The sequence below is a fragment of the Uranotaenia lowii genome, chromosome 1 (genome assembly GCF_029784155.1).
Source record: "Uranotaenia lowii strain MFRU-FL chromosome 1, ASM2978415v1, whole genome shotgun sequence".
Taxonomy (NCBI): Eukaryota; Metazoa; Arthropoda; class Insecta; order Diptera; family Culicidae; genus Uranotaenia; species Uranotaenia lowii.
This window is the reverse complement of record NC_073691.1, coordinates 195,569,396-195,596,050: the sequence shown is the minus strand read 5'-3', so window position 1 is coordinate 195,596,050 and position 26,655 is coordinate 195,569,396. Positions and strand designations below refer to the sequence as shown.

The following is a 26,655-nucleotide window of genomic DNA, read 5'->3' as shown; positions in this document are numbered from 1 at the left end:
TAGTCGTAAATGTGCGAACGAAAGACGGCATCTACGGAAGAGCGATCTCCAAGATATGTGTTCTTCCAATGCCGAACAACCCTCCAAACGCCGATGGGGAGAATTAATTCTCCTCCAACGAAGGTGCTGGAGCACCTGCGGGAGTCGAATGGCTCCCGCAGTCCAGTTAAGTATTTTTTTTATAATGATATTCGAAAAAACTCAGAGAATGTTTCGTCCTCCAGTTGTCGTCCACCCGGACCCACCGGGTCGGGTCCATCCGCCGAAGAAGTTGCCAAGAGAACACCGTTATCCACACCGAACACTACACATCTGGTTCAAGCATGAGGGCTCAACTTTCGGGAAAATGCATGGTCGATATGTGGTGTCCTGTGAATCGTTTGGTTTCCTTTTTGAATTTATGCAGATCAAGTTTGATAATCACGCACGCTGTTCGGGGGACTGATCAACCTCCAAGCAACATGCAATGTTCTTGTACCATCGCCAGAGTACGGTTCTTATCAGGTCAAACCATCAGCAATCGAAGACGGTAGAGCTCGCCGTTACCTTTCCAGCCAACATCCAAGCGAGGTCTTCACAGCGACATCACTTCGACATCTCCACGACATCAGCATCACTTCACCAATCTCGGAGCCATCGAGAGTCGTCACAGCAGCAGGGGGTGGAAGCGGAGGCCTATGGGCCTCCGTTCCAGGCAAGTCTCTTAAATGTTAATCATTTCCTATTAAAAAGCTCCCTATGATTTCATGTGGCGATTGATGAGGCGTCCGCCGGTCCCGGAAGTGGTCCCACCGATGGTCGTAACACCCCAAGGCCCGAAGAAGGTCGGAATCAGGCAGTCCGAGTCCAGGTCCAGAAGGTCGTTGGGGTTCAAGCCAGGCCGAGTCCGGAACCAGAAGAAGGTCCAAGGAATCCAATCCACACAGCATCGAAAGGTCCGTTCGGTGTCCCAAGAAGATAACCATATCGAATCAGAAGACGGTGCCCACCACTGACGAAGTAGTAGCAGCACAACAGTCATATACAGTCCACATCGAGGTCCTGTCTTGTCAGCAGTCCAGCGTGGCATCCCAGGTCCGTTCCAGCAGTTAAGCAACGAGGAGACGAAAATGCAACGGTTGCAGTTCCAAAAATGCATCTTTGCATCTATTGTGAAAATGTGAAATTGAAGAACTTTAAGCTAATTGATGTAGCACACAGAATTCGAATCATTAGAACATAGTAGATTCCAAAATCGATTATCTAGATAGGAGGTGAAAACCTAATTCAGATTTTTTGTAATTTTTGAAATCAGATAGATTCCAAGGCGGCCGGCGTATGTTAAAGCCAATTAATTGTAGCCACCCTAATTCACTTCTACTGGTCTCGTAGTACTCTTCGAGATTGCAGTGGATCCTATTGTCTACTTAGGTAGATAAGAAGGCACTCACGAAAAGGCCTTCTGGAACAATTAGTGCTAGGTAGTATAGCTAGGTTCTACTGAGCAGAAGTTTGCAAAATAAAATTAGTTCCGATTCAACCACCGCCGCGTGTTTACCGAAATAATACAGTTTTCTTTTAACCCGCAAATAAAAAGTGTGTGCTCTACTTCAAACCAGTTAGACTTTTTTAGTGAACCTATCACACTCGCGAGTTCAGTGACCCCAATCCGGAAACCTGCATGAAAATTAAAGTTCTGGACCACGACCAAACCCGGAATCGCCCTTATGTGCGCGAACAATGACAAAAATGACAAAAATGACAAAAATGAAAAAAATGACAAAAACGACAAAAATGACAAAAATGACAAAAACACACCAAATGAGTTAAATTATGATATTTTGGCGAATATTCATGAAGATTATTTATTAATATTCTATATTTATGGGATTGAATCCCTGAAAAAGTTTAAGCCATCGGATCTGTTTCTAAGAAAAAGAAATAATTACAGTATATATTATGCAAATTGGGAAAAAAAGCCCTTCAAAACTCTCTTCAATGCGTATTTTCTTTTTAAGCATGGTTTACGAAATGAACTAAGTTTAATATCATGGCCAATTGACTATGTTTCCAAAAGATCATCATACCTCATTGATAAACTCTTCTTCAAATGATTTTCTCGCAGACGCAGACACCTTCATGAAAGCACTTTTCTTTGCCCTCCTAGGAAGTAACTCTTGTAACATAAGCAAAAGACTTATGAATTTTGGAATTTTCTAGCTGAACAAAAGGTCCAAAATTAAAACGAAAGCGACCATTTATGAATTCAACCTTTTAAGTTTTCAGTGTTGACATGTTGGGATTAACGTCACCATCGTGATACCGATCCTTTTCCAGATATAGATAAAATCCAAAATCAGAATCAGGACGAGGATCCAAATCAGACTCCAGGATCAAGCTCCAACATCCGCCTTCGCTATGAGCAACCGAAATCAGGGTCCAGGATCCATTCGCATACGTAATCAAGATCCGGTTCAAAATTCACGATCTAAATCAGGGACCACAAGGCAAGCTTCAAGGTACAAGATAAAGGCCCACGGTCAAGGTTTGGGAATTTTGATGGAAGGTCCAAGATCTAGATTCAAGAAAAGAATCATGACTTGGGATAAGAATCCAGGACCAGATTTATCAACAAAAACCGGATCAAGGTCCAAGAAATAAAATAGAAAATCCGGATCAAGATCAGGATTAACAACAGAACTCAGTAAGAAAGCCCAGGATCTAGATTCAAGGTCAAGATCGGGTTTAAGGAATCAGAACTCAAGAATAAGTTTCAGACTTACTAGGTTCTTGGATGCAAAAAACCGGATCATGACTCAAGATCCAGGATTAGAATCAAAATCTGTTCCCATATTCCAATCAATATCGAAGTAGCTGAAGTAGTATTCCTAAGTTAGAATCGTATCCATTATCCAAGATCAAGATTGAAATCCAGAATAGGAGTCCGGATCTGATTTCTCAGAATCGAATTAAAATAGTTATTTCTGCATCAAGTTTGTAAAAAGTGGATTTTTCAGCAAGAGTCGTAAAAAAATCGTCGAGCTTGGAAAAATCTAGTTTTGCAACGAATTGCATAGACAATTTTATTCAAATATGATAAATTCCCTAGATTTTTTTTAGTTAATTCTAAATCTTTCAAACTTTAAACAGTGTAAAATTTTTGTACGGCTATATCGGGTTTCACAATAGTTATTTTTATTTCAATGATAAAAATAAAACAGTTTGAAATGTGTCACAACAAAGAATGAAGCAATGACATGTAATGTAAAAAAAAATTTCGAACCATTTATGGCTTTGGATGGAGAAGAGTATTAACTGAAGTTTTGAAAACATGCTAGAAGATACACTCAACCTATTCAGTTTATCTTAGTGTTTTTTTTTTAATTTTTTTTCTCTTAAACGTTGAGGTGGGTTAAGTTTTGTTAAAATTATGCTGATAAAGGTTTTCGGTTAAAAAATTAAATTCTGTTCTAATTTTTTTCTATCATCATTCGTAATTTTAAATCGATCGGTAACCATAGCTTTTTCAGGAGATTTTTTTTATTGAATTTCAATATTATTTTCAAGGCCAAACAAAAACATGAAAAAAATCATTTCAGAATCGATAGAACCAAAAAATACATCATCATTCATAACAATTTGAGAGACCATCTATGATTTTCTATTCATTCATAAAACGTTTGATCATTACAATAAAGAGTTCGACATCCCATTAACTCCTTATGGTTTACCATTTTGCTGACTCCAACATACTACATCCAAATTTCCTCCGATTCTCTAATTTGTCAATCTTAATGGAACAAAAATACAAATAAATAATGACAAAATGTTTACAACTAAAAGCCCAAACACAAAATCATCCATATCGTTCCATTATCTTGTAAATGAAAACAGTAATCACCCTTTTTTGAGTTTGTCTTTTATCTCCAAACCTAGGTCCTCGGCAGGGTTGCCAATTTTGTTTCCGAAACTCAACCCGCACATCCACACTCCCTTTCAGCAATCCACCCACAGTCAGCTCCAACAAACAAACAAACGAAAAAGAAAACTCCAGCAGTCTCTTTCCCTCTCTCTCTCTCTTTCTTCTCTCTTTTCTCTCTGTCTCTATCACACTTTTACATCGTTGCAGTGCGAGCGATGGGCATGGACGATAACTATCATCGGTTGTTGGATCAGAACATGGCCCTGATTGAGACCCCGCTAGTGGCCCCGGCCCATGCCTACTTCCCGCAGCACTTCAAGACGGCTCTGTATCCGTACAACATGTCCGGTTTCCACCATCAGCACCAGCACGGATTGCACGGGGGCCACTTCGGGACCCTGCCAGGGGGCAACGGAAACGGAAACGGAGGCCATCACGGGCACAACGGGGACCACGAAGCGGCGAACAATGGTTATCTGGCGGCTTCGGTTTCCTCCCCGGTTGACAACATCCTTATCAGTATGAATGGCGACGGCAATGGGGCCGATGCGGCGATCGAGTACGGTGGCAGTTACTACGACAACACGGTGGAAAGACAAAGTAGGTACCACCCCAAAAAAAACAAACTACCAAAACACCTACAACAACCACCAACACAAATTGAAACCGAAAACAAAACAAAACACAAGATTCCACGAGACACCAAAACACAACTATAGGAAATGTAAACAAACAACCTTACACAAACAACAACAATACACCCACATACACAGGTGTGACTCTCCTCAAAGCTCAGGCTCGTGCTGGGAGATGTTGGTCCCGTATGTTGGTTTTTTGCGATCATCCGGTTTGTTGTCCGGGGGGTCACGCGGTTTCCGTTTTGTTTACTTTTTGTGTTTTGATTTCCCGTTGTCCCGTTGTGAGCTCTACTACTACTACTACTACTTAGGCATTGCTGCTGCCCCTTCTAGTACCACTACTATTACAGCTACGTTCAAAACTTTTGCTACCGATATCATCCGTTGTGTGCACCACCTTACCGAGTAGCATAGGTATACATTGGTTTGTTGTTGATTCGCAAACGTAATCGTGGGTCGCTGCTAACCTCAATCATAGCCTTGGCTTGGATCATCGCAGAGTTGGCTTCGTGTGTTCCGAACCATCCAGTAGGACTTTGTAGGTGCCGCCTAGTGAAAGCTGCCTAGATAGATGCCGCCCAATAGTTAGCGACCTTTCGTAGATAGATCAAGCTGGCTTTCTTAATCACTGAACAAAAGTATGCGTATTCCAGTAGTGTATTGAACTTGCTTCCCCTAACCTCAGAAGGTTGTCCCAAATCCTTTTTGTTTCTTCCACTTCCTAAAATTGTAGTCCTTAGATTTTTTTCAAACCCTTCTCTATCATTGACCCTTTTTTATTTCTTTAACTTTTCTTTTTCGTTCTTCACCGTTAAACCGTATTTTGGTCACCCGCAAGCATCGTTTCATGCCACCGATAAAGAAAATAACACACCAACACTTATATCACGTTCGAACCTCTCTTCACGCATACCAACACGCATAACGAGCCTCTCCTGTACATTGAAATCATTCAGCCTACCGATCACGTTTCATTATATCATATCTTTATCATCCGAACGAGCAGCAAAATTATTGATTTGTGAATGTAAATCTGTTGAAACAAAGCGTGAGTATGACCGATCTTGGTGACAATATATTAAACAAACTTTTACCAAAATGTTATCGAAGGCAGTATTCAAGAAATTTGAAACGAAATCATGTATGATATATTCCATAACATTGTCTTATATGTACACCGAAAGAAGAAGTTGCAAAATCTCAATGCCGGCTGGTGCTAAAGCTAACCACGGAGGAATTTTACGGATTTTCTCAAAGCAAAGCCGTTGGCATTATAATTGACACTCCACAAGCGGATCGAACACCGTACGAGTTGTTTCAACGGCTTGATTCGTTCACAATGTACGAACCATCCGAAACGTCTGAACCGTCTGAACCGCCGGACTGTCTGAAGAATCTGAACAATTCGAACCGTTCAAACCGTCCGAGCGTTCAAACTGTCCGAACCATTTGAACCGTTCAAACAGTACGGACCGTGCAAGCCGTCTAAACTGTCTGAACGGTCGGAACCGTCTGAACCATTCGAACACCTCAAATCGCCCATTTGGATTGTCCAAATCAACCGTTTGAACCGTCCAGGCCGTTTGAAGCGACTAAATCGTCCAAACCGTTCAAACTGTTCGAAGCTTCTAAATCCGAACTGAATCTTTCGATTGCTTTGATTTAGTAGAATTATTCAACCAAGTAGGCTCACAACACATATCCTGGCGTCTGAATTGTCTGAACTGTTCCCACAGTCCCAACCGTCCAAACTGTCTTAAACGTCCAAACAAGGTTGCTGAAAAAATTTCTATGATTTGGTGACAAAAATCTAACGTTCTGTGATTTACTCAAAGATTCTGTGATGGTTTTCTGTGATGCAATTACCATTAATTACATTTAGAAGTCATGACAAATTTGTTTTTTTTTTAATATTTTATCAATTTTATCATATTTTCCAGATCAAAAATTATAACCCAATATTTACATTGACACAATGAACTATCATTTTCTAAATTTGTACAAAATTTTAAAAAATCTGTAAAATCTGCGATTTTATGAAAATAAGTTTAAATTTTTTTACAATTAAAGATTTTTCTGTCATTTCGGCAACCTTGCGTCCTAAATGTCTGAACCGTCCATATCGTTCAAGTCGTTCAAACCGTCAGAGCTGTTCTAATCGTCTGAGCCGTTCAAGACGTTCAAACCGTTCGAACCATTCGAATCGTCCAAGCCGTTCAATCCGTCTGACATGTTTGAATCGTCCACACCGTTCCAACCGTTTGAATCGTCTGAACTGTCTGAACCGTCTGAAAAGACTGAATCGTCTGAACCATCCGAACCGTTTGAACCGTCCGACCTGTCTGAACCGTTAGAACAGTTCAAACCTGTTGAAACTTACGGTTTCCTCCGTCATAGCAGCAAACTTCTGCTGCTGCGAGCAGAACCAAAACATTGTTTGTTTTGGTTCCTCTTGCTATGTTCAATTCGCAATCGAAAACAATGGATCAATGATTGCTGATGACAGGTGATGATGATAAACGCGGTACAAATGTTGACATCATCACACGGTTAAGCGAGATAACACAAAGTGGGTTCGTGGTAACACAACAGTGCTGCCAGATATTCTGGGTAAGAGTATCAAAGTACTCAGTGGGAAATGAGTACTTCCCCGGTTAGGGAATATAAGAAGTGGAAAGTGACAGCTAGCTATCGCTAATTAAAATAGTTGATTTCTAATGACCTCACAGACGAAACTGAATTAAGATAACTCAATTCCATCATTGAAACCTGCGTTTTTCAACAAAACCATTTGTTCATCCGAATCGATAGAATCTTCCAAACTGTTCGAAACGGGACACAACGGGAACGGGACCTTTTTTAAAAAAAAACTCATAAATTAAAAGCTTACTGTAATGGTTTTCGAATGAATATTGATATTTAACAATTTTAACCGTCTACTGCATGATTTATGGAAAATTAAAAAAAAAAACAATTCATTGCGTAAATGTTTTTTTTTTAATATTTTCAGTGAAAAAGAACATAAAATTTTTTTATTAATGGATAATCCGATGTTCTTAAATTTTTTGGATTAAGTCTAATTTAGGATGTTTCGGCTTCTCAATCAGTTGAAATATTGTTAAAAAAAAGCACATTTACTGTTTTTAATAATATTTCAACCGACTGAGAAGCCGAAACGTCCTGAATTAGACTTTATTCACCAGTCGCAGATCCATCAATTTTTTTCATAATTTTATTATAATGATGGTAAATACATGTTGAATTCAATGATCGCTGGCGTGAATCAGTAGAACTAGTTCCACGTCGCCAATGGTTGCTACTCCGTGATTGACCGAGGCCAGATTGGCAGTTTGACAGTCCCTTTCCCATGCCCAAACTGATGCTCTCCATTTGATCATCAATAACGGCCCCGACCACGTCCTAGTAGTCAATAGATAGTTTGGAAAAGAGAGAAATGGATGAAAGATTGTGCATTAGGACCGAGGTCACCAAAATTTCTTGTTGGAAGTATGGGTGAAAACTGAAAGCATATGATCATGAGGCATTTTTTACTAGTGTGATCTTCTAAGACTAACAACACTTTCCGCAGTTTTCTGTGCGTTCTTAGTAAAACTCTTATTTTATTCTGGTTTTTTCTGCTTCAAATCTTTGATTATTTTATTACATGTTTTTAACTTTTTCATACAAAAACTGTTACAAACTAACTTGTTACTTAATGAAACGGAAGGTTCAAATTTTAAAAAAACTAAACAAGTTAGTATTGAAAAATTAAAAAATTAAACACGACAATAGAGCCTACAGAATTAAAAAAATCAACTGAAAAATGTACATTAGAATGAACGCGTAACGACGTCATCATGAAACCAATGTAATAGCTTTCAAAATTTGAAAATAGATCCTTTTAAATGAGTTCAATGATGACCGATTGAAAAAAAGTTCTGTTTTTAGAACCTTATGCTGTTAAAAAATTTAAACCTGTTCCAGCAATTGCTTTCAACCAAAAAGTAACGTTTCGAACCTGGTTTAAAGATTTAAAAAAAATGAAAAAAATAGTACAATACTTTCAGAAAATCACCTGCGATTAAATAGAAAGGAATCGACTCACCAATTTCTTAAATAGGATTTAGGACTCCTAATGCAAAATTCCTTTTAAATCCTTGGATAATGCTGCATTTAGGATTCTCCGGATAGTGGATTTGGTGTTTTTCCCTGAGGCCACTTCTTCCAAATATTTTTCGGAGACCGTTCATGAATCAATTTTTAAGGCTCAATTTGATTTGGGAAAAATGAAATTCTCTTACACAAAAACAAACTTTTTACTGAAATCAGTCATTAGTTGATGATAAACTACATAAAACCCGATTTAACCCTTCCTTCTTTAATTTTGCCTAATATTCTAGTTTCAAAGATGCAATTCTTTAGAAAAAAAAATATTTCTGACATAATTAAAGTGCGATTTAAGGTTTTTAAATATCCAAAATATGTATTTATTTCTCTACTTTGTTGATGACTTCAAAATGTTTTGTTTTTAAAACTGGCAAAGATTAATTTTTGTTTTTGATTTGTCAAAGTTCTGCATTTTAAAGAAAACTGAATTAAAAAAACTGATTAAAAAATTACTCAAATATCGAGAAAGTCTATAGTTGATTCAAAACCTTTACTTTCAATATCTTTGTAACATTTTAGAGTGTGAAAAAAGTGCAAGGATTTACTGAATTAATTTTTTAATGTTTTCATATGTTAGCCTTTAATCTCAAAATCGAGAGAAGATATTATGGAATTTAAAGCTTTCGAATCAGTCATAATTGTTTTTAAATTTTTAGCACTTCGAAAAAATGTGAATATTTTCCTTGATCCTTGATGTGTCTTCCAAGCAAATAAAAAACAAATTTCCGCTCTATTCATTCTTTGTTGCAAATTGGTTACTTTTCGAAACGAAAGGATTAAATTTTATTTTATTAGGTTCAGATTAAAAAAAAAGTTAAGATAAGAGCTTAAAATTCAACAGTAAATCAATGAAAGCAGAGCTCCAAAATTTAGTTCAGAATCATATTTCAATATTTTATAACAGAATAAAATTTAGATTTAGGAATGAAACTCCTCGACCACAATTCACAATGAGAAAGGAATTTCAATTAGAACAACAAATTTTGTTGTGTTAATCTCGTGCTGATTTGAAGAAGCTCAGGAAAGACAGATAATTGAATAGTTTTAGGACAAATGTACATATAAAGTTAAAGTTAATTACTGGGTAATGAAGGTCAAAGAATACTCCATCAAGGTGGCTTCAGTCAAATCTCACTACAGATTTCAAAGCTCCTTAGACTGGCTGAGGCTTTAGAAGGCTTAAGATGTGCGACCACTGGAAAAACCATAAGGCACGGCATCAAATTTTCCTGTACAGCTATTGGGCACGGACAACTTGTTTAAATTGAATTTTGTTTTAAACTTTGAAGTCACTTTTTTCGAACACTTGAACTTTTAGATCATGCCAACCAAATCTGTACGAGAAATCGGCGGAAAAAACGAACAAAATTGGTACAAATGACCAAAATACTGCATTCATGTAAACCGAAATCAAGTGCTTAGCTATGCAACGATTGGCAAATCACCCTGCTATTTAATTTTTGACCTTGAAGCTTTTCCCCGTCATACGGAGCAGTAAACACATTATTCTTAAAAATTTCCGGTTTTTTAAATTATTAAAAATATTAAGGGCACTGTGTGAGGCGAAAAACTCACTTACATTTTAAATGTTCGTTTTTATAACCTTTCATATTATTCACTTCTGTACCTTCCGGTGTAACTATGATATAAAACATCACGTTAGAGCGTTTGATGAAAAATAATTTTAAAAAAACATTAGATTGGAATGTAACGGATCGAACGTTGTATGCTATGCTACAAAGTTGGAAAGTTGCATAATTAAAAAAATGAATCCAGTAAACTTGGATAAAAGTACGACCTTAGTGCTATCCTATTTTAAAATTTTTTTACCATTTGTTTTTCTAAAAAAAAAACAAAACCGCATTTGATTTCTTAGACTTGTATCTCTCTTCTAAAAAAGTAACGAAGATAATAGAATGAAGGATTTGATAGCAGTAGTGGAAATTATTTACTGCTATCGAAACATACTTTTAATCCACCTCTGGGGTAAAATTTTAAAAATTTTATAACAAATTACGAACATGATAATTAATTTTTCAATTTTCAAATTCATATCTGTCAACGTTCAATATGTATGGTTCTGCAAGTTTGATTTGATTGAATATTACAATGTTCTATAATTTTTCAATTAATTTGAGCCATTTCTAATAAAGAAATGACAAAAAATGCTCTTTATTCAAATTATCCATATATTTTCTAAAGTAAGTTTTGATTTTTTAAACTGTGACCCAAAGATGGGTCTTGACTGAAACATTCAGTCAGCGAAACTTTTTTTTTGTAGAGAAATGAATCCAACTTAGATGAAATTTCAGGGACTAGATAAGGGAAAATTGATGTTGAAAAACATGCGAAAAAAAATTCGCCTTGTCTCCCGGTAGGACTTGAACCCACATCTTGCGCCTCTCCGGGGCCCATGTATTAACATTCTACTACAGGAGACCAACCTGGCGTATGAATATTATACTGGTTGAGTGTCGATGTCTATCGGAATGAAGGGAATAGTTTTCCCATGTGATCATAATCATTTTTCTTGGTCTATTTCTTCAACATCAATTTTCCCTTATCTAGTCCCTGAAATTTCATCTAAGTTGGATTCATTTCTCTACAAAAAAAAGTAAGTTTTGATTTTAGTTTTTGAAATTATAGACAGATTTTAAATTCCTTAAGGATTACTGAAATAGCTCTGCCTGTTTTATTCTTTTTTCTATTTGATAACTGAATTCGATTAATATTCTAGTATTGAAATCATGTTCTATGATCTTTTGTTGATTTTGAGGATTTAAACGATCATTATTGTTTTTCTAATTTTGTCGACTTTTCAAATTCAACAATATTTATCTGTGATTTGAATCATTCTTTCAAACGTTATTGAGATTCTGCTCTGCAATACTGAATTTTGGAAAAGAAAACAATTTACGATATTATTTGAGAACTTGAATCTTTATCAAAGCAAAATTCTAATTTGTTTTTAGAATTTCGACTAAGAATTTTAATTCAAATTTCGAATTTTAAATGCTGAAGACACTTGCTTTTAAAATTTTTATACTGCACATAAAATTGAAACTTGAACTCCGAATTGTTTAATTGTGGTTCACAAGAATGTTTCTGAAGGAGAACTTTGATTTTAATTTTGACATCAAGGCCGTAGAAACGGGGGAGGGGGGGGTGTTTGAGGGTTAACCCCCCCCCCCCCTATCTGGGTCCAAAAATGTCATTTTTTGCTAAGCTTAAAATTTGACATTTCTAATCAAATTTTGATGAACAATTGTGTAACAATCTCACCTCCGATACCTCAAAATCTCATTCCAGTACCACAATTCTACAACAGTTTTTCGAAAAATTTCTCACTTTTTGATAGTAATTGAGTTCCAAATATTAAATCCCAAAAAAGTTAGACTATGCTTACCAGATTGTCCGGATTTTGATCAGATTTTCTCACTCAATTTATTTGCCAAATCATTCGAAAATTTCAGTTGAGTCCTTAAAATTATGTGTCTAGCGTCAAAGTAATTTTGTTTCAAACAAATTTAATCAGTATAAACATAAAACATTTTTTGGAAGCCTTAATATGATTATGAATTGGCTGATGTGTTTTGTGTGAAACAGTTTTCCACGTGTTTCTCATCTTGATTAAAATGGAAGAGTTCCAAAATTTGCCTGCATATAAGCTGGATTTTGGGGAAAATTTTGAAACAGTATGCCCTTATTTCGCCAGGTTTTAAGATAAAATTGCCTGGATTTTCCCAGCTCGGAAACTTGCGAAAAAATATCTATTAAGTATCACGTTTATTGTTTTCTATTATAAGTTTATATCAGTTCAATATTTAAAATTCAAACCATTTCAAAAATTTGGATAGGAAATTTTTATCCTCAATTCATATGCGGAGTTGAAACATAAGAAAAATTTATGAGTCCAAAATTGAAAAATGTGAAACATTTTCACCATTCACATCATCATTTAATTTGATAATTCAATTACGAATTAATAATTGAAAAAAAAAATCATATTAAAAACCACAAATTCAGAATCAAATAAAAAGTTTCTAGATAAGCGTTCTGATACAAATTTCGCTTTTTGGTTTTAAATTCATAAGATTTCTTATCTTGATAATTCATTATGAATGAAATTCTAGTATTAAATTCAAGATTTAAAATGGAATAAATTATTAAATTTAAAATTAAATATAATTACAATTTTAAATTCAATCAAAGTCAGTTTAGAAACACAGACCTGGTGATAATCACCTATGAAAGATAAGATCTCAATTCATTTTAAAGAATTTCTTTTTTGAAAAATCTAGATTTAAATTTTGGACTCTTTAATCACAGGTTTTAAATTATGAAATATGAAAAAATAAATGACTATTTTGAACTTGTTTTTTTTTATCTTCAGGTTTAAATTTCTGCTGGAAATTTTATTTAACATCATTTACATATACATATTGCAGATTCTTTAAAATCAAAGACCCCCCCTAAAATTTTAAATTTTAATGGAGTTTACAAGAGAAGAAAATAAACCTTATTTTACATTTATTTCAGAATATTGGATAAATTTCGTTATGCTCGTGGTTCGAAAGAATTTGCTTGCTTATTAAAATGAGTAAAAAAAAGTTTCGTTCAAAATCTTTTTTTTTTTGTTTTCGATTATAGTCGTTTCTATATCATTGTATCACTTGCGACTTTTATCAACGATGCAGTTGGCACACCAGTCATTGAAAAACTTTTCTGGAGAACTTTTTTTCTTATTGTAAAACATTTCAAGAATGTTGTGTCAAATTTTCAAGTCAATTGAAGCAAAACTGTAGAAATTATAGGCCTTTATCTCCTCCTATCTAATACTGCAAGAAAGCAAGAGCAGAAACATCAAACGCGTTTTTCTCGAAAGCACATTTTTAAAGTCCGTGGATATCGTCATTTGAAAACTACTTCACCGATTCGTCTCAAATTTATAACAAATTTTCTACATATAAAATACCAGACCCCAACGTTTTTCTTCATTTTTTTTTTACTTTGGGGAGATTTTACAGATAAGAAATGGCCGATTTATTCGTGAAAAATCATAGTTTTTACTTCAAACAGCCACAAAAATTTCATAAAATATTTTTTAAGTTAAATAAAAACGTTGGGGTCCAGAAAAACATTCATTAAAAATATTTTGCTCTGATTTTTTGACTTCAGATGATTCTGTGCTGAGATACAGTGTCCACCGCAAATTCTGTTTTCTAAAAGACATCCTCGAAAGTGCTCCGTCACCGGTTCATTTTTCAATATTTTTCAACGAAAAAAATACTAAATGTTCTTTTAACAATGCTTTGTATAATGCAAAAAATTTGAATATATTTGTTTGAACGATAGCTCTAGAAAAAAATCGTGAAAATGGTGTTTTTTTACCCGTTTGACCCTACCCCCCTCCCCTTAATGAAAAAAAAAATTGGCAACTCCTTGGACTTATTTTCAAAAATACATGAATTTTAATGCAAAATAACTTTAATCAGAATGATTTATGCTTAGTAAGTAAACATTTTTTCACTTGTATATGCATTATATAAGCAGAAATGTTTTAGGAAAAAAAATGTCATAAAGCCCCCAAATGAGCTGGTTTTTCCTACGGCCCTGTTTGTCATTGACTTTGACTTTGAAATTCATTAAAACATCATTTGGAAGTGGTTTAAAGATCAAAAGCACAAAAGTAAATTGACAGAAACAAGATCGAAACTTCCATTATAATCAACAATTTTAATCTTGAATCTCTCATCCATAGAAATGAATAGAAAAGATATTTATTTCTTTAAAAAACTTGTGGTAAGCAATTGGAACTCATTATTTGAAGTGTTTGAATTCAATTCAATCACTCATTTCTCAGCTAAACGAGTGGTTATTGAAATTCCAAGCGGTTCATTTCTCTTGCCTATTATAAAACAATTTCTTCCGTTCCAATAATAATGTCCAGCCTTTGATAGCTTCATTACAGCTTCACGAATTAATAATGATTAGCCATATTGCAAGCATATTTCCAAAATGTTCAGGTTGTCCGTTCAGTTATTTTATTGTGCTGTGGTTGGTTTCTAGGACAAATAGTCTCGATTTTATTGACGGAAGAAAAAAAAATGGGAGCAAACAACCTGTTCACCCCTTTACCCAATAAATGGAACAATATCCCGTTAAATGAGGAAAAAATTACACCCATCACATAACTTCTGGTCCCAATTCTGATTGGCGGCACCTAGCAGTTTGTGAATGGAAAAGATGGGCTTGCGGCAGGGGGCGGTCCACAATTGGCATTAATTTTTCAATTTTATTCTCCAACATTTTCACACCTGAATCAACTCTGTTTACCAGATTTAATGCCATCGTTGCCACACCACCACCATCATCATTGGCCAAAATTATGTGGGGAATCATATCGAAAAAAAAAACAAATAACTGGACCGAACGAGCTTGACGCTCCAAATACTGCGAGGTGGTTCGAAATGGGTTGGCAAGGTAGTTGTTCTGTTTTTTGGACCAAAAAAAATTAACTGAATTTTAGGATGTGTATGAGAGATTTAAAAATATGAAACAATTTTTATTGAAAGTTTCACAAACATTTTGACCGAAAAAGTTCAAAAATCAAAAATATTCCTCTTACTTTTGTTAATAACAACCCACTCATTCATGCATCAATCGGCTGGAAGTTGCAAACGCAAACGTATCAAGCTCCAGTGACTTTTTATTTGTGGTAATACGCTGCTTATTTTTTTCTACTTCTGACTCTCCCAGAAATCAAACCATTATTTGGTCAGGCTACATTGCAACGCCACAATTATGTCAATATTGTTCGTTGGTTTTTCGATACGGGAATTTGTCGGATTATTGAGTTTTAATTTTTTTTCAATTCCGTGGAAATGTTTTACGGAATTGTGGTTCATTATTATGCTGAAAAAAATCAATTATATTCGAATCACTTTACAACGACAAATATCATTTTGTGGTTTCAAAGGTTAAAACAGTTGAAATTTCTTAAAAAAAATTACAAAAAAAAACAGTCGTTTAACGTCATCACATTTGGAAGGGCAAAACGACAAAGTCCATTCGAGAAATTCCTGGAAAAAAGGATCCAAGTTTTTCCCCCTTTCTTTCATCCAAGTCATCATTCATGTCCTAAATCCATGTCACGTCCACGTTAGCAAAACATGGAACTTTTTCTTAATCTTTCCACACAGCCCCGGTTATCGTTTCACTTAGACTTAGACTCATTCGTCGGTCGACGAGCAGCGATTTCTTGTCAGGGTGCTTGTGCCAGTGTTCATTTTTTTCTGTCGTTTTCTTCAACAATCGCCCTAGTCTGGCATTTCATCATTTTTTTCCCACCCAACCAAATGGGTTCCTGGGAAATGCTGCGTGTCACTAGACGTATGGTCCCTTGATAGGCCTATAGAGGTTTCCTTTTTGGGGACCAGCTTTTGCCCCACTTCCCTTAACCATTTTCACGCTTAACAAAACGACATTTCTTTGGAGGTGCTTTTTTCCTTCGAGGAATCTTAACTTTAGAAGAACTGCAAAAGCGACTAAATTAGGTGCTTGGCAAGTAAATTTTTTTACTGTGTCTCAAATTTCTTGAAAAAACGACTGAGTTGGGGAAGAATGTTAAAGGTTTAACAATGCGTTGCTTTTAAATTGCCCAATCCCGCAAGTTAAGAAAAACTTCAATGGCGACCGTCAAAAATTGAATTCACAGAACTGGTTGATCTTTTGTGATTTTGGAAAAAAAGCATTCTTCTCCTTCTATGGCGACCGTCAAAACTACTTTATCGAGGTTATCATCATCGCAAAAACTTTAAGTCAAAATTGATATTTTGTTCAGCTAAAAAGAGATATTTTATGTTGATTTTTCTTATTGGAAATGACAGAATTTGAAATAATGTGAGCAGATAACCACTTCGTTTGAAACCTTGACAGACATTAAGAGTATCACTTTTGACATTTGATTGGGAATAAAAAAAAATAAGTAAAGAAGTATCTTTGAATTTGACTTTTGCCATTGTTGTTAGTCTTCGGGCTTGAAAAAAAAATGAATTCTCAGATTGAAATCTTAATTCAATATTTGAATTCATGATTCTACCTGATACTTCAACCCTAATCCGTCACAGAAATAACTACCCAGTCCCTGGAGTGTCAATTTGGCACTCCTAGCTTGAAACCATTGTATCTCTCGTGTTTCTAAATCGATTTTTACTTAAATTATACACAGAAAAAATTATTTCCTGTATAATTACGCAAATTTCAGGAGCAGGATATTTACCGTAAATTTACAGGTCGAAAAACAAATTTTGTGAAATTTAATTTTTAGTGTACAACTTTTTAACAGGACATTTGCAGTAATAATACATGAATCCTTGTTAACTTTTAAGGAAAACAATTTAAAATTACAGATTTTGTTAATTAAAGGTTGATTTAGTTTAAAAGTTGCAGTTTCAGTGACACGTAATAGTCAAAAAAAAAATTCTGTGTAGTTTTGGAAACCTTGTGATGTAACTTGAATATATTCTTCAGACAACTCTTCAGTTTTCCATTATTCAAAGTTTTAAAAAAATTCTACAAAACATGATTTGGATAAAAAGACTGTAGATCATCTACGGAATGCTCACAAAAAAATTCACTTAGTGTCCAAGAAAGCTGGAGCTAGAAGCTATATGTTGCAAACCAGTGTATAATTTTTTTAAATGTCAAAAAGAAGTGTAAAAATCGCACTTTTTAAAATTGTTTAAGTCACACCAGGTAAATATTGCAAAGTTGACGAAATTGGGCACAGTTTTGCAATTTTAAATTTTCAAAATACGAAACATCGAATTTTTGACAGATTTTCAAAGCGCTAATATAATAACACCGCTAGAATCGGTATGAAATGCAACTTTTGAAAATTCGTCAAAAATTCTGTGTTTCGTTTTTTTGAATATCAAAAGAAACCAAATTGAGCCAAATTACGTCCACTTTCAGTAATTTTTTTTTTTTTCAAAATTTATCTGGTGGAATTTAAACAATTATGACGGTCCATTTATTGAAAAGGAACGGTTTTTACACTTCTTTTTTACATTATTTGTGGTCATGAGCTTAAAAAATTTCTTAAAAATATGTCCTTAAATGCAGTAGCTTCTAACTTCAGCTTTTATGGACTCTTAGTGAAATTTTATTTGAGCATCCCGTAGATGACACAGTCTTTTTTCCAAACCATGTTTTTTCGGCTTTTTTCTGAGACTTTGAAAAACGGAAAACTGAAGTGTTTTAGGTGAATAATGTCTGTAAAACATATTTGAGTTACATCGCTAGGTTTCCAAAACTATAATTTTTGAAAAAGTCGATTGAGAAACAAGAGAAATATAACGGTTTTAAGCGAGAAGTGTCAAGTTGACACTAAAGGTCTGATTAGGGAGTTTTTTTTCGGGACTTTAAGGGTGTGTGCATTTAAAATAGTGCAAAGTTGAAGATTTCAAGAATTCATTGAGGGTTTCCAAAAAAAATTTATTGATTTTAATAAACTGATATAAAATTTTACAGTTATTATTCTTAATAAAATTTTTATATCAAATTCAAACCATTAAATTTATTATGAACGTGTTGCGATCTAAAGAAGAGCATCCAAATCATTCTAGTTTTCGGTCGAATTTAAAGAACATTTAACATCATTTAGACAGAGCATTCTAAATTGCCCCATTTTATCCGGACTTGCCCAACAAATGAAACAAAAATTGCTCGTTTTTTGGCCGCATTCATTCACATTAGTTGCTTGATTTACAAAAAAAAAATTAAAACTGGGCAGTGATAAGTTTTTATTTCTGGGTCAGAAATCGAATTTTTCAAAGTTCTTTTTATAAAATCTATTTGGATTTTTCTTTTCGCATTAGCAGAACATTCTTGATGCACACAATTGATGGTTTCTTTTTTTAAAAATGATCAATAACGGCGCCGCACAGAGTGGTTCAAATCAAGGTTGCCGAAATCACAGAAAAATCTGTATTTTCACAGAGTTTTGAGCAAATTTTCATCACAGATTCTGTGTCACAGAACAGAGAATTTTGGAAATACTACTCACAGATTTCACAGATTTTTTAAATTTTGTACGTTTTTCATAAAAATGACAAAAATGACAAAAATGACAAAAATGACAAAAATGACAAAAATGACAAAAATGACAAAAATGACAAAAATGACAAAAATGACAAAAATGACAAAAATGACAAAAATGATAAAAATGATAAAAATGATAAAAATGACAAAAATGACAAAAATGACAAAAATGACAAAAATGACAAAAATGACAAAAATGACAAAAATGACAAAAATGACAAAAATGACAAAAATGACAAAAATGACAAAAATGACAAAAATTACAAAAATGACAAAAATGACAAAAATGACAAAAATGACAAAAATGACAAAAATGACAAAAATGACAAAAATGACAAAAATGACAAAAATGACAAAAATGACAAAAATGACAAAAATGACAAAAATGACAAAAATGAGAAAAATGACAAAAATGACAAAAATGACAAAAATGACAAAAATGACAAAAATGACAAAAATGACAAAAATGACAAAAATGACAAAAATGACAAAAATGACAAAAATGACAAAAATGACAAAAATGACAAAAATGACAAAAATGACAAAAATGACAAAAATGACAAAAATGAGAAAAATGCCAAAAATGACAAAAATGACAAAAATGACAAAAATGACAAAAATGACAAAAATGACAAAAATGACAAAAATGACAAAAATGACAAAAATGACAAAAATGACAAAAATGACAAAAATGACAAAAATGACAAAAATGACAAAAATGACAAAAATGACAAAAATGACAAAAATGACAAAAATGACAAAAATGACAAAAATGACAAAAATGACAAAAATGACAAAAATGACAAAAATGACAAAAATGACAAAAATGACAAAAATGACAAAAATGACAAAAATGTCAAAAATGACAAAAACGACAAAAATGACAAAAATGACAAAAATGACAAAAATGACAAAAATGACAAAAATGACAAAAATGACAAAAATGACAAAAATGACAAAAATGACAAAAATGACAAAAATGACAAAAATGACAAAAATGACAAAAATGACAAAAATGACAAAAATGACAAAAATGACAAAAATGACAAAAATGACAAAAATGACAAAAATGACAAAAATGACAAAAATGACAAAAATGACAAAAATGACAAAAATGACAAAAATGACAAAAATGACAAAAATTATAAAAATGACAAAAATGACAAAAATGACAAAAATGACAAAAATGTCAAAAATGACAAAAACGACAAAAACGACAAAAATGACAAAAATGACAAAAATGACAAAAATGACAAAAATGACAAAAATGACAAAAATGACAAAAATGACAAAAATGACAAAAATGACAAAAATGACAAAAATGACAAAAATGACAAAAATGATAAAAATGATAAAAATGATAAAAATGACAAAAATGACAAAAATGACAAAAATGACAAAAATGACAAAAATGACAAAAATGACAAAAATGACAAAAATGACAAAAATGACAAAAATGACAAAAATGACAAAAATGACAAAAATGACAAAAATGACAAAAATGACAAAAATTACAAAAATGACAAAAATGACAAAAATGACAAAAATGACAAAAATGACAAAAATGACAAAAATGACAAAAATGACAAAAATGACAAAAATGACAAAAATGACAAAAATGACAAAAATGACAAAAATGACAAAAATGAGAAAAATGACAAAAATGACAAAAATGACAAAAATGACAAAAATGACAAAAATGACAAAAATGACAAAAATGACAAAAATGACAAAAATGACAAAAATGACAAAAATGACAAAAATGACAAAAATGACAAAAATGACAAAAATGACAAAAATGACAAAAATGACAAAAATGACAAAAATGACAAAAATGACAAAAATGAGAAAAATGACAAAAATGACAAAAATGACAAAAATGACAAAAATGACAAAAATGACAAAAATGACAAAAATGACAAAAATGACAAAAATGACAAAAATGACAAAAATGACAAAAATGACAAAAATGACAAAAATGACAAAAATGACAAAAATGACAAAAATGACAAAAATGACAAAAATGACAAAAATGACAAAAATGACAAAAATGACAAAAATGACAAAAATGACAAAAATGACAAAAATGACAAAAATGACAAAAATGACAAAAATGACAAAAATGACAAAAATGACGAAAATGACAAAAATGACAAAAATGACAAAAATGACAAAAATGACAAAAATGACAAAAATGACAAAAATGACAAAAATGACAAAAATGACAAAAATGACAAAAATGACAAAAATGACAAAAATGACAAAAATGACAAAAATGACAAAAATGACAAAAATGACAAAAATGACAAAAATGACAAAAATGACAAAAATGACAAAAATGACAAAAATGACAAAAATGACAAAAATGACAAAAATGACAAAAATGACAAAAATGACAAAAATGACAAAAATGACAAAAATGACAAAAATGACAAAAATGACAAAAATTATAAAAATGACAAAAATGACAAAAATGACAAAAATGACAAAAATGTCAAAAATGACAAAAACGACAAAAACGACAAAAATGACAAAAATGACAAAAATGACAAAAATGACAAAAATGACAAAAATGACAAAAATGACAAAAATGACAAAAATGACAAAAATGACAAAAATGACAAAAATGACAAAAATGAAAAAAATGACAAAAATGACATAAATGACAAAAATGACAAAAATGACAAAAATGACAAAAATGACAAAAATGACAAAAATGACAAAAATGACAAAAATGACAAAAATGACAAAAATGACAAAAATGACAAAAATGACAAAAATGACAAAAATGACAAAAATGACAAAAATGACAAAAATGACAAAAATGACAAAAATGACAAAAATGACAAAAATGACAAAAATGACAAAAATGACAAAAATGACTAAAATGACAAAAATGACAAAAATGACAAAAATGACAAAAATGACAAAAATGACAAAAATGACAAAAATGACAAAAATGACAAAAATTACAAAAATGACAAAAATGACAAAAATGACAAAAATGACAAAAATGACAAAAACGACAAAAATGACAAAAATGACAAAAATGACAAAAATGACAAAATTGACAAAAACGACAAAAATGACAAAAATGACAAAAATGACAAAAATGACAAAAATGACAAAAATGACAAAAATAACAAAAATTAAAAAATTACAAAAATTACAAAAATTACAAAAATGACAAAAATGACAAAAATGACAAAAATGACAAAAATAACAAAAATGACAAAAATGACAAAAATGACAAAAATGACAAAAATGACAAAAATGACAAAAATGACAAAAATGACAAAAATGACAAAAATGACAAAAATGATAAAAATGACAAAAATGACAAAAATGACAAAAATGACAAAAATGACAAAAATGACAAAAATGACAAAAATGACAAAAATGACAAAAATGACAAAAATGACAAAATGACAAAAATGACAAAAAATTTGACTCGATGTTAATTCTTCAAAAATTTAATTTTTATTTATTTTCATCACAGATTCTGTGTCACAGAACAGAGAATTTTGGAAATACTACTCACAGATTTCACAGATTTTTTAAATTTTGTACGTTTTTCATAAAAATGACAAAAATGACAAAAATGACAAAAATGACAAAAATGACAAAAATGACAAAAATGACAGAAATGACAAAAATGACAAAAATGACAAAAATGACAAAAATGACAAAAATGACAAAAATGACAAAAATGACAAAAATGACAAAAATGACAAAAATGACAAAAATGACAAAAATGACAAAAATGACAAAAATGACAAAAATGACAAAAATGACAAAAATGACAAAAATGACAAAAATGACAAAAATGACAAAAATGACAAAAATGACAAAAATGACAAAAATGACAAAAATGACAAAAATGACAAAAATGACAAAAATGACAAAAATGGCAAAAATGACAAAAATGACAAAAATGACAAAAATGACAAAAATGACAAAAATGACAAAAATGACAAAAATGACAAAAATGACAAAAATGACAAAAATGACAAAAATGACAAAAATGACAAAAATGACAAAAATGACAAAAATTACAAAAATGACAAAAATGACAAAAATGACAAAAATGACAAAAATGACAAAAACGACAAAAATGACAAAAATGACAAAAATGACAAAAATGACAAAATTGACAAAAACGACAAAAATGACAAAAATGACAAAAATGACAAAAATGACAAAAATGACAAAAATGACAAAAATGACAAAAATGACAAAAATGACAAAAATGACAAAAATGACAAAAATGACAAAAATGACAAAAATGACAAAAATGACAAAAATGACAAAAATGACAAAAATGACAAAAATGACAAAAATGACAAAAATGACAAAAATGACAAAAATGACAAAAATGACAAAAATGACAAAAATGACAAAAATGACAAAAATGACAAAAATGACAAAAATGACAAAAATGACTAAAATGACAAAAATGACAAAAATGACAAAAATGACAAAAATGACAAAAATGACAAAAATGACAAAAATGACAAAAATGACAAAAATTACAAAAATGACAAAAATGACAAAAATGACAAAAATGACAAAAATGACAAAAACGACAAAAATGACAAAAATGACAAAAATGACAAAAATGACAAAATTGACAAAAACGACAAAAATGACAAAAATGACAAAAATGACAAAAATGACAAAAATGACAAAAATGACAAAAATAACAAAAATTAAAAAATTACAAAAATTACAAAAATTACAAAAATGACAAAAATGACAAAAATGACAAAAATGACAAAAATGACAAAAATGACAAAAATGACAAAAATGACAAAAATGACAAAAATGACAAAAATGACAAAAATGACAAAAATGACAAAAATGACAAAAATGACAAAAATGATAAAAATGACAAAAATGACAAAAATGACAAAAATGACAAAAATGACAAAAATGACAAAAATGACAAAAATGACAAAAATGACAAAAATGACAAAAATGACAAAAATGACAAAAATGACAAAAATGACAAAAATGACAAAAATGACAAAAATGACAAAAATGACAAAAATGACAAAAATGACAAAAATGACTAAAATGACAAAAATGACAAAAATTACAAAAATGACAAAAATGACAAAAATGACAAAAATGACAAAAATGACAAAAACGACAAAAATGACAAAAATGACAAAAATGACAAAAATGACAAAATTGACAAAAACGACAAAAATGACAAAAATGACAAAAATGACAAAAATGACAAAAATGACAAAAATGACAAAAATAACAAAAATTAAAAAATTACAAAAATTACAAAAATTACAAAAATGACAAAAATGACAAAAATGACAAAAATGACAAAAATGACAAAAATGACAAAAATGACAAAAATGACAAAAATGACAAAAATGACAAAAATGACAAAAATGACAAAAATGATAAAAATGACAAAAATGACAAAAATGACAAAAATGACAAAAATGACAAAAATGACAAAAATGACAAAAATGACAAAAATGACAAAAATTATAAAAATGACAAAAATGACAAAAATGACAAAAATGACAAAAATGTCAAAAATGACAAAAACGACAAAAACGACAAAAATGACAAAAATGACAAAAATGACAAAAATGACAAAAATGACAAAAATGACAAAAATGACAAAAATGACAAAAATGACAAAAATGAAAAAAATGACAAAAATGACATAAATGACAAAAATGACAAAAATGACAAAAATGACAAAAATGACAAAAATGACAAAAATGACAAAAATGACAAAAATGACAAAAATGACAAAAATGACAAAAATGACAAAAATGACAAAAATGACAAAAATGACAAAAATGACAAAAATGACAAAAATGACAAAAATGACAAAAATGACAAAAATGACAAAAATGACAAAAATGACAAAAATGACAAAAATGACAAAAATGACAAAAATGACTAAAATGACAAAAATGACAAAAATGACAAAAATGACAAAAATGACAAAAATGACAAAAATGACAAAAATGACAAAAATGACAAAAATTACAAAAATGACAAAAATGACAAAAATGACAAAAATGACAAAAATGACAAAAACGACAAAAATGACAAAAATGACAAAAATGACAAAAATGACAAAATTGACAAAAACGACAAAAATGACAAAAATGACAAAAATGACAAAAATGACAAAAATGACAAAAATGACAAAAATAACAAAAATTAAAAAATTACAAAAATTACAAAAATTACAAAAATGACAAAAATGACAAAAATGACAAAAATGACAAAAATGACAAAAATGACAAAAATGACAAAAATGACAAAAATGACAAAAATGACAAAAATGACAAAAATGACAAAAATGATAAAAATGACAAAAATGACAAAAATGACAAAAATGACAAAAATGACAAAAATGACAAAAATGACAAAAATGACAAAAATGACAAAAATGACAAAAATGACAAAAATGACAAAATGACAAAAATGACAAAAAATTTGACTCGATGTTAATTCTTCAAAAATTTAATTTTTATTTATTTTCATCACAGATTCTGTGTCACAGAACAGAGAATTTTGGAAATACTACTCACAGATTTCACAGATTTTTTAAATTTTGTACGTTTTTCATAAAAATGACAAAAATGACAAAAATGACAAAAATGACAAAAATGACAAAAATGACAGAAATGACAAAAATGACAAAAATGACAAAAATGACAAAAATGACAAAAATGACAAAAATGACAAAAATGACAAAAATGACAAAAATGACAAAAATGACAAAAATGACAAAAATGACAAAAATGACAAAAATGACAAAAATGACAAAAATGACAAAAATGACAAAAATGACAAAAATGACAAAAATGACAAAAATGACAAAAATGACAAAAATGACAAAAATGACAAAAATTATAAAAATGACAAAAATGACAAAAATGACAAAAATGACAAAAATGTCAAAAATGACAAAAACGACAAAAACGACAAAAATGACAAAAATGACAAAAATGACAAAAATGACAAAAATGACAAAAATGACAAAAATGACAAAAATGACAAAAATGAAAAAAATGACAAAAATGACAAAAATGACATAAATGACAAAAATGACAAAAATGACAAAAATGACAAAAATGACAAAAATGACAAAAATGACAAAAATGACAAAAATGACAAAAATGACAAAAATGACAAAAATGACAAAAATGACAAAAATGACAAAAATGACAAAAATGACAAAAATGACAAAAATGACAAAAATGACAAAAATGACAAAAATGACAAAAATGACAAAAATGACAAAAATGACAAAAATGACAAAAATGACAAAAATGACAAAAATGACAAAAATGACAAAAATGACAAAAATGACAAAAATGACAAAAATGACAAAAATGACAAAAATGACAAAAATGACAAAAATGACAAAAATTACAAAAATGACAAAAATGACAAAAATGACAAAAATGACAAAAATGACAAAAACGACAAAAATGACAAAAATGACAAAAATGACAAAATTGACAAAAACGACAAAAATGACAAAAATGACAAAAATGACAAAAATGACAAAAATGACAAAAATGACAAAAATAACAAAAATTAAAAAATTACAAAAATTACAAAAATTACAAAAATGACAAAAATGACAAAAATGACAAAAATGACAAAAATGACAAAAATGACAAAAATGACAAAAATGACAAAAATGACAAAAATGACAAAAATGACAAAAATGACAAAAATGATAAAAATGACAAAAATGACAAAAATGACAAAAATGACAAAAATGACAAAAATGACAAAAATGACAAAAATGACAAAAATGACAAAAATGACAAAATGACAAAAATGACA

At 30.9% G+C, this 26,655-nt stretch overlaps 1 protein-coding gene across 1 annotated transcript in view; it reads left to right on the top strand.

Moving 5' to 3' along the window:
* The window catches only part of LOC129738269 (uncharacterized), a 175,159-nt gene that overhangs the window by 120,620 nt on the left and 27,884 nt on the right, over positions 1-26,655 (top strand). The window contains exon 7 of the mRNA XM_055729452.1: positions 4,109-4,501. Coding sequence (XP_055585427.1) covers positions 4,109-4,501 — 393 coding nt within the window. The remainder of the gene's footprint in view (positions 1-4,108; positions 4,502-26,655) is intronic.